The sequence below is a fragment of the Podarcis cretensis genome, assembly GCF_951804945.1.
Source record: "Podarcis cretensis genome assembly, chromosome: 10".
Lineage (NCBI taxonomy): Eukaryota > Metazoa > Chordata > Lepidosauria > Squamata > Lacertidae > Podarcis > Podarcis cretensis.
Window position 1 is genome coordinate 12,441,555 of NC_137179.1, and position 18,573 is coordinate 12,460,127.

Sequence of the window (18,573 nt, forward strand, 5' to 3'; positions counted from 1 at the left end):
GTGCGCCTGTGGGAATACGGCTGAGATACAAAACTAGATCACAATATTACTGCTGAAATTACCTTAGAAGGAATGTCTCTAAGCAGTGGGGTAATACAAGGGCACAAAACAGGACTGACATACCAGTCAAGCAGTGAGCCCCAAGTGTCTCATTTGCTCCAGGGATGGGGAGCCTTAGTTCTAGGGGCTGAATGTAGCACTGTGTTTTTCTATCTCGCCCTCCGGACTCTCCATAGGCTGTAACCTCTCATCAAACATACTCCTTCTCCACAAAATGCTTTGTGCACCCTTGTCTAATCTTGCCCCCTTTCTAAAATGTATTTATTGGTATGTGTTTATCTTTTTGTCAATCTACAAAGGACAAAAATAAAATAAAATGGGGATTATGGGGTTTTCTCAAGACGGTGGAGGGCGTGTGTGCTGTGCCCATTGGTGGAGAAAATTCTCTACGGGTGGGGAGAGGGACAAAAATGGGGTGCCAATTGGGGGGGGGGAGTGAGAAATGTCCCTATTTTCATCTCAGGAATTTTGGAGGGTATACCTCCTTCCAAATTTGGGAAAGCACTAACTAGGCTGGTTGAAGAAGGGTGGGGGACTCTTGGACCCTGTCAGGGCCCTCATGCCCCCTTCCCAAAGCCAAGGGCCTCCTTACCCAGCCTTCAGGCCATGCGTTGGACCACCCTGTAGGTTGTTTATCTGTTTATCAAACCATAAACCTGTTCAACAACCCTAAACCGCTTTAAGCTCTGCATGTCGGCCTACCTTTCTGGCTGGCTCCTCTGTGGAACACAATGCCTTGCCGTTGTTAGTCATCGATGTCCACTGTGCCAGCCAGTAATCAATTGCAACGATGACCGAATGCTTCAGGAGTTTTGAGAAGATCATCAGGGAGAGTAAGAGAAACCCTCCCGAGGTGAGGTACTGCCAGCAGGTTTTCCAGGGCAAATTTGTCCTAAGTCTCATGACGGTTGACATGTTGTCATCGTCTTCCTCCTCCTCCTCTTCCTCTGCTAGGTCACAAATTTAACTTAGTCAGTTCATCTGGCGTGTGTGTCTCAGCTGCAAGCAGGGGCGGTCCACATTATATGTGAACAGGCTTGATTCACACCTCCTGGACTAAATACATGGATGAGATTTTGACTGCTCTTCAGATTTTGCACTTCCCTGATTTTTATGACTGGGAAAAGTACTCAAAATGTGTAATAAATAAATAAATTACACATTTTAGGGTAGAATATGTTTAGAAACACAGACACCGAGATGAAATAAGTATTTAAATATGTATTTTGTGAACAAATGTATAATTAAAAACGTATTTTCATGGAGTTGTGTGTGTGTGTGTGTGTGTGTGTGTGTGTGTGAAAATAACAGAGTTATATTAATCATATTCTTTATTGCTGTTGTTTCAACCATCCCAGCATCAACCAAAATATATCTTTACATTAAAATATACCAGAAATAGTAATGTACAAAAGGTTAAAAGAAGAAGAGAATATTTGAATACATAAGGTTAATGGAACTAATACATTTCAATCATCCAACTAAAATTTTGCAATTCACTCAATTTTAAATTTCTCAGCTTTTGGGCAGCCAAAAATCTCACATATCTGTCAAAAATGTGCCAAAACCAGACAACGAATATGTTGTTTTCACTTGATCATGACCATCAGGTGTCTTACTTAACAAATTCAGAATGAACTTTGCCCTTGGTTCGGAATGCAAAGAGCAGTATAAAAATATTTTACTGCTCAAGCACCATATATACAGAGAAGCTGTTCTACTGATATATTGCTATAACGTCCCTCTAAATATAGTTACAGGTAGGTAGCCGCGTTGGTCTGCCGTAGTCGAAACAAAATAAAAAAATTCTTTCCAATAGCACCTTAGAGACCAACTAAGTTTGTTATTGGTATGAGCTTTCGTGTGCATGCACACTTCTTCAGATACACTGAAACATCTAAATATGGTGAAGGAATAGTCTGGAATCGCAAAGCCAGAAATGCTTTTCTAAACAAACTAACTGATAAATTATGTGGATAATGCTCAACTCCATGTGTTAATTTAAGGAAACGCAAACGCGGAGAGAAAATTTATTCATCGAATTAATTCATTGAATTCTTCTCTCTCCCTCTTTAAGCAAAGGAACAATCAATCAACAAATACAGGGTATATCATTACCTTCATCTTCATCTTCCAGCTGAGCTTTCGATTCTCTTGGGTACATAGCTCTTCGGAGAGTCTTTCTTTCCAGGGTGGTCTGGTCAGCTTCCATATCCTACGATCAAGGTTTCAAAAATGAAACTTCTGCAAGGACTACTTAGGTGAGGCGTGGGAAGCTTCAGGTTTGGGAGCCAAATGCAACTTTCCAGGCCTATCATAGAATCATAGAGTTGGAAGAGACCACAAGGGCCATCGAGTCCAACCCCCTGCCAAGCAGGAAACACCATCAGAGCACTCCTGACATATGGTTGTCAAGCCTCTGCTTAAAGACCTCCAAAGAAGGAGACTCCACCACACTCCTTGGCAGCAAATTCCACTGTCGAACAGCTCTTACTGTCAGGAAGTTCTTCCTAATGTTTAGGTGGAATCTTCTTTCTTGTAGTTTGGAACCATTGCTCCGTGTCCGCTTCTCTGGAGCAGCAGAAAACAACCTTTCTCCCTCCTCTATGTGACATCCTTTTATATATTTGAACATGGCTATCATATCACCCCTTAACCTCCTCTTCTCCAGGCTAAACATGCCCAGCTCCCTTAGCCGTTCCTCATAAGGCATCGTTTCCAGGCCTTTGACCATTTTGGTTACCCTCCTCTGGACCCGTTCCAGTTTGTCAGTGTCCTTCTTGAACTGTGGTGCCCAGAACTGGACACAGTACTCCAGGTGAGATCTGACCAGAGCAGAATACAGTGGCACTTTTAACCTCACCGGACTAGGCTCACTGCCCCTGCTGCTTTTAAGTGCTTTTGGCTGGTTAGAATGTCCCCTTGAAATGGGATAACCATAGAACTGAAGGGTTGGAAGGGACTCCAAGGATCATCTAGTCAAACCCCCTTACTTGGAGGCTGGATCTGCTGCCCTTGTGGATCTGCCACCTGAGGTGGACGTCTCACCTTGCCTTTCGGGTGGGCCAACCCTGCCCAGAACAATAGAGAACAGAATGGACAGCGGTGAGGGGTAGTTGTTCCCCAAGAATTGGAGTGAATAAATAGCATTTCCATGAACAAGGAATGCTGTTTATTCTGACTATCTGGTGTGCAGCTAGCAGCTAACTCTGGTGCTAAGTGCACTTTAGACTGGATATCGGTAGACTCCAATCTGCCTGGATCCTTTGTGAAATGTGGTAGCCAAGAATGGACAAAACACATCAACCGATCATCTGTTGACGAATTTCTGAAGTTGCATTCTGGGTAGAAATGCTTTCATGTGTGAAGCAAGCACAAAAGCCACATTTGGATTGCAAAAGAGGAAAGGAGTTCAGCTCCCCCTTAAGGAAACACCACCTGATAGGTCAATAAAAAGGTAGAGGACCCCTGACAGTTAAGTCCAGTCGCAAACGACTCTGGGGTTGCGGTGCTCTTCTCGCTTTACTAGCCAATGTTTGTCCTCAGACACGGGTCATGTGGCCAGCATGACTAAACCGTTTCTGGCGAAACCAGAGCATCGCACGGAAACACTGTTTACCTTCCTGCCAGAGCGGTACCTATTTATCTACTTGCATTTTTGGTGTGTTTTCGAACTGCTAGGTTGGCGGGAGCTGGGACTGAGCAACAGGAGCTCACCTCGTCATGGGGATTCGAACCGCCGACCTTCTAATCGGCAAGCCCTAGGCTCTGTGGTTTAGACCACAGCGCCACCCGTGTCAATATGGTGTGCCAAATATGGATCCACAGCTTGCCTTGAATGGAGCTTTGCTGTTTGCGTTACCTTTTCCAGTTCCTGGTCTTGGCGATTCATCAGCGTTTTCCAGTGTTCGTAGAGTTCGACATCTTTAGTTTGGATGTCCTTCAGGGTCCCTTCTCTAAGCACGGTGCCATCCTTCATGGCAATGATCTGAGGATAAAGAAAAGGAAGGGGCAAGGGCCATAGCTCAGTTGGCAAAGCAAATCCTTTACATGCAGATGGTCGCGGGTTCAAACTCTGGCTTCTCCAGGTAGGTCTGGGGGAGACTCCTGCCTGAAACCCTGGAGAGCTACTGCCGGCCAGTGTAGACACTACTGACCTAGAAGGTCTGACTCATTATAAGGCAGCTTTCTAGGTTCCTAATGATGTGCTGCTTTGGAAATTCAACAACCCAAGGGATGGATGAGTGTGCAAATTTTACTTTCTCTCAATTTCCCACTTCCCTAATCTTAAGATAACCACATTTCTGCATTAATTTGAGTTTTCTTTTTTAAAAAAATCCTTATGAAAAACTGTCCGCACATTGGTGTGCATTTCTCCTAATATACACATGTTATATGCAAACATCTCCAATATGCATATTTTGCAAGTCATGTCCCCTAATGTAATGCTTTTTTTTTTTTTTTTTTGCACGGATACATGCATTTTTATCCATTCTTTCCTATCAGTTCCCTATTTTGGGTGGGGGTGGAAAACTGCACTGCAAAATTTGGAGATGCATGAATATTGAGGGATGCCTGCCTTTCAGTTTGTACATTGTTTCAGGAAAGGTGAATTAGGCAAGGGCATATTTTAACTGCACTTCTTCCCCACCTCTCAACAACATATATAATTTGGTCCTTCAGCAAGTTTCCAATCAGACCCATTCAGAGCCTCAGCACAAAATCAGATATACAGAAAACAGCATCTGGAAAGCAAATTGCCTATTGCATTGCGTGCTTCCTGCCCCATCTGGACTGTGCTATCAGTGCTGACCTTGATGACCCAGCAATTGCTCTATGATTCCAGACTACCAGGAGATTAGCATGGTCTGCTTATGGGTTACGTGCGGGGACTGGATGTGCTAAATCAGCACACTAGAGCCCTGAGATGACACGGCCTGAAACCAGCATCGTTTCTCTTCATCGGATGGTCTTCTTAAACAGTTATCTGAGCAGGAGGATCTCTCCAACCCTGAAAACTTTAAGTGATGCCAGTGTGGTTCATTGGTTACAAGGGTCAGACTAGGACCTAAGTGACCAGAGTTCGAACCGACACTCAGTCATGAAGCTTACTGGGCGACCTTGGACCAGCCATTGCCTCTCAGCCAAAGCTACCTCACAGGGGTATTGTGGGGATTATATGAGATGGGGGAGAACCACACATGCTACCTTGATCTCCTTGAAGGAAAAAGTGGGGTATAACTACAGTAAACAAATAAGGATGAATTCCAAGCGTCAGACATGCATTCATAAGATTGGTTCATCAAGGTGGTTAGATTGGTCTCAACTAGGGCCAGGGCCTTTTCAGTACTAGCCCCGACTTGGTGGAAGGCTCTGTCACAAGAGACTACGGCCCTGCGGGAATTGACATCTTTCCTCAGGGCCTGCAAGACAGAGCTGTTCTGCCTGGTCTTTGGTTTGGAGTCAGTCTGACCCTTATGTTTCCCTCCCTTTATGGTCTTGATTTATCAGCTATTTTAAAATGAGGCTGCATTTAAAATTGCATTTTAACCTGTATTTTAAATTGGTGTCGTCCCCCCCCTTTATTATGTTTTTACTGTGATTTTATTGGTGTTAGCCGCCCTGAGTCCGGCTCTGGCCGGGGAGGGTGGGGTATAAATAAAATTTATTATTATTATTATTATTATTATTATTATTATTATTATTATTATGCTCAAACTATGGAACTCACTCCCCTGGGAGGCAGTGATGACCAACTCTTGGGTGGCTTTAAAATAGGATTAGACAAATTCACGGAGGAGAGAGCTATCAATGGTTACTAGCGATGATGGCTATTTTCTACCTCCACAGTTGGAGGCAGCAATGCTTCTGAATACCACTCGCTGGAAACCATGTTCTGCTCCCTGGTTTTCCCCCAAGTTGGCCACTGGGAGAACAGGTGACCAGATGGGCCATTGGCCTGATTCAGCAGAGCTATTCTTATATTCTTAGTTTGATACGTAAGAAAATTTGGCAATGTTTGGACTATGCAGAATTGGACAAAATGACAGGAAGGACTCGAAACCTGGGGGACCAGAGATTTATAGAAGATTGGAAGAAGTATATGAATTATTTGAAGAGCAACTGTAATCAACAAATTACGCTAGTGGGACTACAAGAAGTTTTGTAAGGAGAAATATACGAAGTGCTACCAAGTAGGAAAAGATAGAGATATTGGTTATGAGTTTGAAATGCAATAGGGAAAATAAAAAACACATACTGAGAGACTAGATTGGAAAATTTTCAGGCAGGATTGATGGAAGTCAAAAAAATTGAATAAGATGTAAAAGTATGTTTCATTACTGTTGAAAATGATATGTTAAAAAAGCTAATAAAAATTTATATATATATAAAAAAAGAAAATTTGGCAATTTTTTTTTTTTTTAGAAAGTCCACTATGCATACCCAATCCGCATGTGGCAGGTACTGCAATTTATGAGTCACCAATACAAGGGTCCTTTTGTCATCCTTAAGAAACTTCAAGATGCCTTCTTGCATCAGGTGATCACTCAGGTGAATGTCCAAGGCAGAAAATGGGTCATCCTGGAATTAAATATATGAAAAGAGGGCATTTTGAAACCAGGCTAAAGCATAATACCTGCAGGTTTTGCTATCGCAACACATTGTGCTCTCGGGGAAATCATTTGTTAGGCGAATGTTCACATACCAAGTCAACGATTTCCATTGATTCCTATGGGGAAATTTCTACTATGTTCCCAACGGCAGAATTTTGACACCAAATGATGGGAAAACATGGAAAAACAATCTGAAACCTTTCAAAAGGCAAACAAAGAAGGGGGGGAGCTCTCTTATTTGTCTAATCCCTCCCCCCTCCCTCCCTGGTTTCTGGCAAAATGGCTGCTGTGGACCAGCAAAACACAAAAAGTAAGGCTTGTCAAAGGTTGATTTAAAACAAACAAACAAACAAACAAACAAAACAGTACTGCATGAAGGTCCAGCCGTTTGGATATCTGAATCTGTGATGTGTATAGCATGCTTATACAGTGGTACCTCTGGTTAAGTACTTAATTCGTTCCGGAGGTACGTTCTTAACCTGAAACTGTTCTTAACCTGAAGCACCACTGTACACTCCTTGTGAATTTTCATATAAAAGGCATTTGGATAGCACAAACAATTTTTTAAAAAAATTCTAAAAAATAAAAACCAAACAGAATTAAAACTGAATAAGTATGAAAAAAGCCTTACCAGGAACACAATGTTGGTGTTTTGGTAGAGAGCCCGAGCAACACAGATTCGTTGGCGTTGACCTCCGCTCAAGTTAATTCCCTAATGGGTACGACAGGCCATACAAAATTATTTCTCTTGAGTAGGTGCCACTGACATCTGATTTGCCAAAGCCTTGAAATAACCAGTTTCTAAAATTAACCCCTCACCCTCAAAAACACCTTCAAATTTATGTAATGATGTGTTATATTAAATATAGGGCTGTTGATTGCCAAACCTAGACGACAACTAAGATAGAAAGTTCATTTCAGAAATCAAATAGGGAAGAAAGTGTCCCAAAATTATTTGTAAGCTGCAAATGCCCTCTTTTATGAAGACAGATGACAGAATGTTTTTATTATGTGGACCTGAACAAAATAAAGCCAACATCCATACAGGTAAAATCTCATAACAGAAAAATAAATTAAAGTGGATTGTAATACATAAAAGATATAAAATATCAGGAATGTTTAAAACAAGTCTAAAATAAGATATAAAACTTGATACCTTAAATATGAAAGTTAAAGTGAGTTAAAATAATTGACAACAACAATGCCAGATTATGCTATTATTATTAAAATTAGGTTAATAATGGTAATGTATGGGAACAGCAACCAGATAGGTTCAACATGGGGAGATTTCCTTTCTGTGTTTTTGCAGCCAGAATGATAAACCTAGCCACAGTCACTGTTAATAATTTGTTCGAATCTGCTTAGAGGTAGGCCAGATAGCATTCAGAAGTCCTACGTGGAAATTTTGAGACAAAAGAAGTCACCAATCTGATTTGGTTCACTGAATAGAAATTACAGGCAAAAAGCACATGAGCCAAAGATTGTATATGTAAACTGTTAAGGAGTACCCTCAAACTGTCCAATCCAGGGGAGGGCAAGCAATTAAACCTAGCTTTAGTGAAAACCCAAAACGGTATTTGAGAATAGTTAAATTCTCCAAGTATCAAGTATGGCTTCCCGTAGCGCTCCCAAAGCAAAGAAGGATTGGACTCTGATTAATAAAATACAGACAAGGCATGACCAGCAAGACTCTGGGAGGAGGTGCCAATAATAATCCTGTCCACCCCTTGGCCCAGGTTGCTTTATTCATAGAATCATAGAATCATAGAATCATAGAGTTGGAAGAGACCCCAAGGGCCATCGAGTCCAACCCCCTGCCAAGCAGGAAACACCATCAGAGCACTCCTGACATATGGTTGTCAAGCCTCTGCTTAAAGACCTCCAAAGAAGGAGACTCCACCACACTCCTTGGCAGCAAATTCCACTGTCAAACAGCTCTTACTGTCAGGAAGTTCTTCCTAATGTTTAGGTGGAATCTTCTTTCTTGTAGTTTGGAACCATTGCTCCGTGTCCGCTTCTCTGGAGCAGCAGAAAACAACCTTTCTCCCTCCTCTATGTATTCACAAAAGAACTTTTTACACAGTGTTCGTAAGAACCAATCAGATTTCCTCTGAGCATTTCAAAACACCCCATGTGGGACAAAGTTGAAGTTAAAACTACAAAGAAACTATTTCCTACTTGAGCATGCATAGTAGTCCAGAGTAAATAAAATAGGAATAAAGGAGGAATGTTTTTAGGAAAACCCCGGAGGTCATAAACAGGAATAAACAGGAGAGGAAGGATGGCAGTATTTACCATCTCCTTGTGAACTCTCTTCCTGGCCCTTAATATCTATCTAAAGATTAAACTACATCAAAGCTACCTTCTATCTTTATGACCAAGGATGCCTGGTGAAGCGACTGCCCTGTGCATTTAGAATGCTTATACGTGCCTTTCAGCTAGAGAAATAGGACATAGATGCAGAGGCATGGATTGATCAGAAATCATATCAAAATGGCTCAAACCCAGTCAGCGCAATGCTGACACAAATGGCTTGCTCCATATTTTTTTAAAATTCCTCCTAGCGATCCCACCTGATCACTACAGCTTCCTGACATCAGGGCAAAGAAAAAACCCAGATAGATTTGGAGGCAGGAAACCATTCAGGCAAAGGGCACAGAATACCAAATATCAATGCCCTTAATTCAGAAAGCAATAGCAGATTTCACCTGACAATTGCCCAGGGTAGGCCAAGGGGTTTATGGAAAAACTTAGAAATTGTAATTTGTTGATCAGGCTTTTAAGGTTTTGAATGTCATCAAGGGCACCTGCCAGTGAACGTTTCCTCAGGTAAAGACCTCAGACAGGGCCGGCCCTATCATTTGGCAAAGTGAGGCAGCAAAATATGGGTGTCCTGAAAAGGCAGCACATTGCTGGTTACTTAATACATTATTGTAATCGTTTTTACTGCCAAGGATTAGGAAAGGCACATGTGGGACTTCCTCCTGCCTCAGGTGCCAAAATAACTTGGCTGGCCTTGGATATTAATGCACTTGGGCTTGAACCCAGGGGAGAGGGGCGCCATTTGCTGCTCTGCCTCAGGCAGCAACATTTCTTGGGCCAGCCTTTGCCCTGGTAAGACAAAGAAATCATGACCCAATAACTGACAGGGGGATGCTTCTGGATTGCTGAGTGTTGCGGGCACTGAAGCTGCTTCTGCTAAAAACCAGCTTGTGTTGATGTCATTACTGATGTCATCATGGATCCACTTGGACCAAGAGCATAAGCACAAATTCCTCATGCTTCGTTTACCCTTTCTCCAATTTCGGTCTGGTCTCCAAATGGCAATAGATCGATGTCAGGCTGCAGAGAACATGCATCTGTGACGGCTTTGTACCTGTTGAAGGAAAAGAAGAAGAAGAAGAAGAAGAAGAAGAAGAAGAAGAAGAAGAAGAAGAAGAGGAGGAGGAGTGGTAGTAGTAGTTTGGATTTGATATCCCGCCTTTCACTCCCTTTAAGGAGTCTCAAAGCGTCTAACATTCTCCTTTCCCTTCCTCCCCCACAACAAACACTCTGTGAGGTGAGTGGGGCTGAGAGACTTCAAAGAAGTGTGACTGGCCCAAGGTCACCCAGCAGCTGCATGTGGAGGAGCGGAGGCGCGAACCCGGTGCACCAGATTATGAGACTACCGCTCTTAACCACTACACCACACTGGCTCATGAAGAAACCTGATGGGCACAAAGGGATCTCTGGACAGGGCCAATGCAAAGACAGGAAGCTGATTTAAACTAAGTTACATCATTGCTTCCATCCAGCTTGATACTGTCTGTGCTGAATGACTGCAGTTCTTCAGGATTTCAGGCAAGATCTCTCCCAGCTGTACCTGAACCTGCTGGCAACTGAACCTGGGGTCTTCTGTATGCAGATTATTTCCTCTTCCACTGAGCCATGAGGCAATGAGGGAAAGTTTATGGTCACAGCTTGACAGATCCTCGCAGAGCTAATAGCAATTTTTTTCATCTTCTTTTCATGGCTTGTGCTTGACTGCAGGCTGGACTTAGGTCTGGATTTTACTCCTAGGCAAAGAAGCTTCCAGACTGTCGTCAGGTGATTGACACAGGTGAGTGACACTGGGGTTTGTGTGCAAATCAGGAGCTGGTCCATTGCCTGGATCCAGTTCCCCACTCTTTGCAATATAATAATAATAATAATTTATTATTTGTACCCCATCCATCTGGCTGGGTTTCCCCAGCCACTCTGGAAGGCTTCCACAAAGACCAAAAATACACTAATATGTCATACATTAAAAACTTCCCTGAACAGGGCTGCCTTAAGATGTCTTCTGAATGTCAGGTAGTTGTTTATCTCTTTGACATCTGATGGGAGGGCGTTCCACAGGGCGGGTGCCACTACCGAGAAGGCCCTCTGCCTGGTTCCCTGTAGCTTTGCTTCTCGCAATGAGGGAACCGCCAGAAGGCCCCGGCGCTGGCCCTCAGCGTCTGGGCAGAACCATGGGGGTGGAGACGCTCCTTCAGGTATACTGGGCCGAGGCAAAGGTTCAAATTACGGGTTCTCTCTGTAGATGCATGATCTCAACATCACAATTTGTGAGACAACAGGGAAGACTGGGCTGGAGGTGGGTGGGAGGGATATCTTATTTGCTCGTGTTAGTCATTTCACACACAGCTTTATTGTGGTCCATAGACCCAAAATACACAGTACAACAATAGTACATAGTCATTTCAGTGGCACTGGGATGGGAAGATTTCCTGATGCATTGCACCCATCCTCCAAATTAGCAGTTGCCATTCTCCAACTAAAAATCCCCATTTGCTCTTCCATCTTCCTTACCTGAGCAAGAAGTCTGGCTGTTAGAAACCTTATTCCCTTACCTCTGTTTATTAAATGGGCTGCCAAAGGTGATGTTTTCCTCCACCGTAGCATTGAGGAGCCAGGGCTTCTGGGCTGCATAAGCCACAGAGTATCTGTTCCTGGTGGGAGAGGTGAGTGTGTTAGGAGCAGTGGGCAGGCACAGCTTCTCCCGCACATGGTTTATAGCAAATTGGCAAGAGACAAAGATGCACGCAAGAGAAAAGCAGCTGTTTTAACAAGAGTGAAAGGAGGGGAAGTTTTTTTTCAGGAGAAGGTTATGTTAAAGGAGCACCCATTCCCTGCCACTGCTTTTTTCTTCCCATGATGAACTTCAAGTAAAAATGTGTGCCACATGTGCCCTATTCACACTCACGCATTCTGACACTGGGCTCTCCAATGGTCATATGCCCAATCAATGTGTCCTTTAAAAGCAGGGTCCAATATGATTTCAAATTGGGAGACAACGTGTTGAGATTCCTGCATTGCAGGAGGTTGGAAGAGATGATCCTTGGGATCTCTCCCAACTCTGCATGTGATGGCCTGGAATTCAGACTCAGAGGTGAACCTGAGGAATCCCAGCCTGCACAGGATTCCCCGCCTCCAGAACCAGCTGAGCCGGGGCTAGGGCCTGAGCCTGAAGGGTCCTCACCTGCGCTGGATCCTCAGGTGCAGGCACCAGCTGAGTCTGCTCTGACCCCTGAAGTGATGGAGGACCCATTGCCTGCAGGTGCTCCACTCTCAGCCCCGTCAGGGGAAGCTGAGGTTGCCTCTGGGTCCGTTAACCCTCCAGCCTCTCCTGAGCTGCAGAGGCTCAGGGCAGAGAGGCGGAGGGAACTAAGTTCCTGCAGGAGGAGTGCTCGCCTCCAGGCCAGGAGAGGCGAGTCACCTGTGGACTGGGGCCGCCCTATGCCTCGGGGCAGATAAAAGCCAGTCTGCCCCAGTCCCAGGTTGTGGGAGCAACGTTGTTGCTAGCCTGTTCCTGCCTGCAACCTGTCCTGCTCTTCTGCCAGAGTTCCTGACTCCTCCCGACTCCCCGCATTGGACCCAGTTACAGCTTTGATGGCCAGCCTCCACACCGCACCATTGACCTCGGACTGGACTCGGACCTCGCCTCTCAGTTAGCCCCCAGGCTCAGCACACTGCAGTTCTATGATTCTATCAAGTTGAACTCCAGCTGCATAGATTCCACCATCTAAGCATAGACATCAGGTTCTGTAGAATTGCACATATGTTGGAGCATGCACAGGAGGCTAGTCGAAGACAGAATTTCTCGATGGCGCCTTTGCGAACTCCAGCCATCGGTGGCCACTTCTGTGTTGGCCTTAGCAGATACCTAAGCAAGATAACTGCCAAAAGAAAGCTGAGCATGCTGGGCTGCAGAAGAGAAATGCAAAACAGAGAGGGCAGGATGCCTTGCTCGAATGGCTGGTTGGAACCGTGAACAGGAACACTCTTGTTAGGAGGGAGAATATACTGCAACATTTTGTTGCAGGTCCCACCTGTAACATTAATGTTCCATCCTTCTTCGATGATGGATCTCAAGGCTCTGTAAACAGGATTCCCAGGTGGTAAATAAGGTAAAGGTAAATGACCCCTGGATGGTTAAATCCAGTCAAAGGTGACTATGGGGTGCAGCACTCATTTCGCTTTTCAGGCCGAGGGAACCGGCGTTTATCCACAGACAGCTTTCTAGGTCATGTGGCTAAACCACTTCTGGTGCAACAGAACACCATGACGGAAGCCAGAGTGCACAAAAACACTGTTTACCTTCCCGCCGCAGCAGTATCTATTTATCTACTTGCACTGGTGTGATTTTCAACTGCTAAGTTGGCAGGAGCTGGGACAGAGCAATGGGAGCTCACCCCGTTGCAAGGATCAGCAAGCCCAAGAAGCTCAGTGGTTTAGACCGCAGCGCCACCCACATCCCTATTCCTAGGTGACCTCCTACTGAGATATGGATCAGTCCCAGACCTCCTTTGCTTCAACAAAACTGCAGCGTCAAGTGCTTTCAAACCATGCCCTGCAGCCTACGTACAACCTTTCCTTCCAGGTACGTACTGAAGAGGAAGATCAGCATGGTTTGCAAGCTGCCTTTTGGATTAGCTTATCTACCATTATTGACCTCATGGATCAGGGACAGTCAATGTTGTGCCCTCCATATGTTGTTGGACTACACTGTAGTTGCTGACCAACAGCCTTAGGCAGCATAGCCAAAAGTCAGAGATGATGGGATCTGTAGTCCACCAACATCTGGAGGGCATCACGTGGACTACCCTGTAATAGAGGAACCCCTGATAAGCTTCAAAGGAACCCAAGATGGCGCAAATGGCGGTTTGGAAAACTCCTGGTGCATCATAGCATTTAATGATGAGCATATAATAGTCTTTAATATTTGACAGTATTTAACAGCTGGCATGCATTAAAAAAAATCTATCAGAATTTGATAGATAACATGCATTGGTATTAGTATCTGCCAGCATTCTAATAAGTTGCATGCAATAGAGATTAGTATTTGACATTTGACAACTTAGGTGATTTCTTCTCCGGTCAAAATCAATACTATCAAATTAAGCCACTGTGTCATTTGAATGTTGCAGTTAAAATGCCACATTCAAAACGCAACCACAAATTCAAATCTTGAATTCAAAATTTCTCATTCAAAATATGTATAACAACTATGGGAAACGCACAGCATTTAAAAATAAAAAAATTGCCGGCATTTGTTTCTTTTTAAAAGTGCTGCTACGTTCCATCACAATAGGTTTTCCACAAGTTTCACCTGCAGTTTGATAAAAGAGATATGGGTGCTGTGAAATACTGAGTGTTAGTTAGAAGCATTTAATGTAAACTTAGCAAGTTTCCACATTACAGGAGTTTAGAAGGCACAAAAATGTGTTGGGCGCTGTTAATTTCCCTGAGGTTATCAGGTATCTGATAACACAGTGGTTCCCAATTGCTGCCGCAAGAACTACCAGCAGAAGCTGAAATGAAAATTCATCTTAGTTCATAGTGAATGTCTGTGCAATCTTATGCAGGTCTGCTCAGAAGCAAGTCCAATTGAGTTCAATGGAACTTACTTTCTGGTCAGTTGATAATAGGGTTGCTGCCTGATTCACTGAAACTTGGGAATGAAACTAGAAGAATCATGAAAGGTTGTTTATGTGAAGAAGGATAAGGAGGAGGGGGCTGGTTTGTTCCTCTATCACATGAAGCCACTGGTTCTTGGAGGGTCTTAACTGTCCAAACTGGGTCTTAAAATTTCTTGCGGCTCATAATCGGATATTTACTTGACCAGGACATTAAAACCCAAAAAAGATTGGGAACCACTGCATTGGAAAAGTTTACTAGTTAATATTCTCTAGCAAAGTGTTGTAACTGGGGTAAGGAAACAAGGCGTTGGTTGTAGAAAAGGGAGGGATTCAAAAAGAAGAAGATTCAAGAATAATACCTCCGGCTTGCTTCAAAAGAAGACTCACTTTCATATCCACTGCAAGTTATGGTAAACAGTATTTTAGTGGTAGTTGGTGAAAAGATAACAGCAACGAGGTGAGCAAATTTCACATACTTGGGAGAAATATTTGAAAGCAATGAATCAAACTCCTGATGCTGAAGAATAGGGGGGAAGACATTTGCATCTGCTACAGATATCAGAACACCACTCAGTTGCAACTGTAACAAGATACTGCTAGAAATTCTGACCAGTTTTGCAGAGTTTCTATCCTGGAGCCCCCACCAGCAACTAGTACAGTGGTACCTTGGGTTAAGAACTTAATTCGTTCTGGAGGTCCGTTCTTAACCTGAAACTGATCTTAACCTGAGGTACCACTTTAGCTAATGGGGCCTCCCACTGCCACCACGCGATTTCTGTTCTCATCCTGAAGCAAAGTTCTTAACCTGAGGTAATATTTCTGGGTTAGCAGAGTCTGTAACCTGAAGCGTCTGTAACCTGAAGTGTCTGTAACCTGAGGTACCACTGTACAATTAAATCCAACATGCTACACACTGGGCAAGCATTTACATCCGTGTGTGTGTGTGTGTGTGTTTGTATAAGCTCCAAGAGTGGCTATAATTGTTGCTGTTGTTGTTGCATCTCATGGGATTTGAGATTTTTGACCCTCCATGGGATGTCATAAAAATTCCTTCAGGATCCCATGCACTCAATTCATCTTTACTGAGATCTCAAAAAGAGATCTCACTCATATGAGATCCTAAGGACTCTTAACTTTTTGTAGGATCTCCAGGTCTGGGTCAATATCCCTCATGATAGGCAAACCTCTCTCACTCTTTGAAGATTGCTGACAAAGAGGAGAGGGCTCTCCTTGCAAGGGTTGCAGGAGACAAACACAGCATACTTCCAGACTACTTTTTCTGGGTGGGATTCAATCACATGCTGGCAAATTCAGGTCATGCAATTACAGTTGCTTGAGAAGGTCTTGCACACAAAAACCCGCTTCCCTAAAAGCTCAGGCTTTTTGCAGTAAGGAAAGTGATGGGGGAAATGCAATGGAAAGTGTGGGATGGCATTTGCTTTGTGAAACACCATAGAACCTCCCCACAAACAAAGCAGAATGAATGCTCATTAAATCGCCAGCATTGTCTAATCTCCCTGCAAGCAAATTGGGTTCAGTGCTCAATAAACAGGTCATATGGAAGCAGGCTAAATTTATCTCCAGCCCTGCAATTCTTTATTTCTGTGATCCTATAACTCCAAATGCTCTTTGGTTTCTTTATGAACACAACAAACTTTTGTTACGCCCAACTGTGAATTTAGTTTTCTGGCGGGCTTATTTCAAAGTCCCACATCATAGTTTTGAACACCTGTTGGGAGGAAAAAAACCTTTTCATGTAAGACGTAGTCTCCCTCCCCAGTTTCTTATCCTTCCCCCCCCTCAGACCCCAAATTCCTTAAATGACATGTAAACAGCATATTCATGCAAATTACAATGGTGCTAAGTATGGCTTCACAGCTTAATATTAATGAAGGTCAATGCTTCACTGCAACAAGCAATGGGTTGGGCAGGCTAAAATCACACCTGGTAGATGGAAACACATATAAGAAGGAAAAAGCGTCATTGTTAATTAATTCACTACTGCATGGATATGGACTTTAAAAAAACACATCCCAAGAGCATGAGGCAAAGGTTTAGAACAAATGGAAAAGGAACATCAGCTGAAGCAAAAGACATATACAGTCGTACCTTGGAAGTCAAATGGAATCCATTCTGGAAGTCCGTTCAACTTCCAAAACGTTCAAAAACCAAAGTGTGGCTTCTGATTGGTTGCAGGAAGCTTCTGCAGCCAATCGGAAGCCACGGAAGCCCCGCCGGACATTCCGCTTCCAAAAATAGTTCACAAACTGGAACACTCACTTCTGGGTTTGCAGCGTTCGGGAGCCAAAACGTTTGAGAACTAAGCTGTTTGAAAACCAAGGTACGACTGTATATAAGCACATTAACTGAATCCTGCTAACCTCAGGGTCATGTTTCTAGAGTATTAGCTGGTTGAGTAACTTGGCATCCCATGCTCAAATGAAGGAGTAAGTTTTCATCAGAAGGTTGTACAAAGTGGGGAGTTTTCTCTCAGAAAGGCAGAGATTCATTCTTGCTCGGTTAGCCATTTCCCCATTCAGCAGAACAGATTCATAAATTTGGGGGTTTTGTGGATGCCACAAGCTCCTGCAGACACGGGCACTGAGATACACACAAAGGTGCTACTGGAAGGAATTTTTTTATTTTGTTTACACAAAGCTGCTGACTCTGTTGAGGTGAAGGGAAAAGTCCTTTGTATAAGAACACAGACCGTAAGTCAGAAAGCCACTGGGTGACAGAGAGGGCTCTTGATATCGGCCACACCAACCCTTCCTGATACGACAGGTGTGGTGTGGAAGATGCAGCAGGATATTACCTTCTTGCGTTGCTCAGAAGATGGAGATCATGGAGGAGAACATCTATGGTGCAACTTCTATTCATAACAGGGCTGCTCCGTCTAGAATAGTGGTTCTCAACCTGTGGGTCCCCAGATGTTGTTGGACTACAACTCCCATCATTCCTAGCCAGCATGACCAGTGGTCAGGGATGATGGGAGCTGTAGTCCAACAACATCTGGGGACCCACAGGTTGAGAACCACTGCTCTAGGAACTGGGGCAGGGGTATATCTTTCTATTTTGAGGGCCACATTTTCTCGCATTAACCTATCAGGAGCAGGCATGGTTGTGATGAGTGGCACCAGAACCCAAAGTGGACTGTGCCGCCTTGTTTTCTCTCTCTACCACCACTTTGACCTCTTTCCCCCACTCTCAAAATCCCTTCTCTTCCTTCCTGCTGGGAGAGCAGGGGCAGACTGATTTGCCAGAGACTTGCACTGATCACTTGCAGTTTCCGTCAGCCTCGGACAACATGGCCGATGCTCAGGGACGGTGGGGAAATTGTAGTCTCAAGGCCCGCATGTTCGCAACCCCTGACCCGCCTAGTCTGTGTTTGTCTATTCTGAATGGCAGAGGGTCTCAAAGGTCTCAGGCAGAGTCCTAGCCCCTGCTAGGATATTCAATTCCACCTTAAGTTTAGGCATGACTGTTGTGTGTCACATGCCTGTTTACACTCCAGCACAGCTTGCTGGCAACTTCCGTTTTGTGTATAGCTATTGCTTATGCTGCTTGCTTGGACATGAAGGGGAGAAGACATGTTTTTCCTTTTGTCCTGATGTACGCTGAATAAACTGCTTGTAAATATGCTCATCACAGCCTCTCCCTGTCGCTTCTGTTGTGTAGCATTTACTCTGCTGATTAGAGCATGCTCCAGCTTCTAAAGCTGGGGTCGCTGACACAGAACCAAGGACTGGAGATTGCCCCGCACATCGGCCAGTGGGCTGATGCCAGCTGTGGGCTTGCAAATTGCCCCCGTTTCCTTGACTGCATCCCAACAGCCCTGCTGTCTGTGATCTCAATGGAAGATGCCAAGGATCAAATCTTCCTCAAGCAGGGTGTACACTGCACAACATTCAATGGCAAGCTTATTTGCTTTCCAGCTCCAAATTCCTGAAGCAACAGGC

The 18,573-nt window shown here is 44.1% G+C and overlaps 1 protein-coding gene across 9 annotated transcripts in view; it reads right to left on the reverse strand.

Annotated features, from left to right (window-relative positions):
• Window positions 1-18,573, reverse strand: part of ABCC9 (ATP binding cassette subfamily C member 9) — an 87,044-nt gene that overhangs the window by 32,696 nt on the left and 35,775 nt on the right. For 4 of the 9 annotated variants that reach the window (XM_079992143.1, XM_079992146.1, XM_079992142.1 and 1 more), the window contains 8 exons: window positions 14,974-15,012; window positions 11,546-11,644; window positions 9,966-10,050; window positions 7,306-7,386; window positions 6,505-6,642; window positions 3,923-4,048; window positions 2,179-2,275; window positions 763-1,007 (listed from right to left, as the gene is read on the reverse strand). In XM_079992143.1, the coding sequence (XP_079848269.1) occupies window positions 763-1,007; window positions 2,179-2,275; window positions 3,923-4,048; window positions 6,505-6,642; window positions 7,306-7,386; window positions 9,966-10,050; window positions 11,546-11,644; window positions 14,974-15,012 (910 nt within the window). Of the gene's footprint in view, window positions 1-762; window positions 1,011-2,178; window positions 2,276-3,922; window positions 4,049-6,504; window positions 6,643-7,305; window positions 7,387-9,965; window positions 10,051-11,545; window positions 11,645-14,973; window positions 15,013-18,573 lie in introns of all 9 variants that reach the window. The other 5 variants (XM_079992141.1, XM_079992140.1, XM_079992144.1 and 2 more) reach the window with 3 other exon arrangements.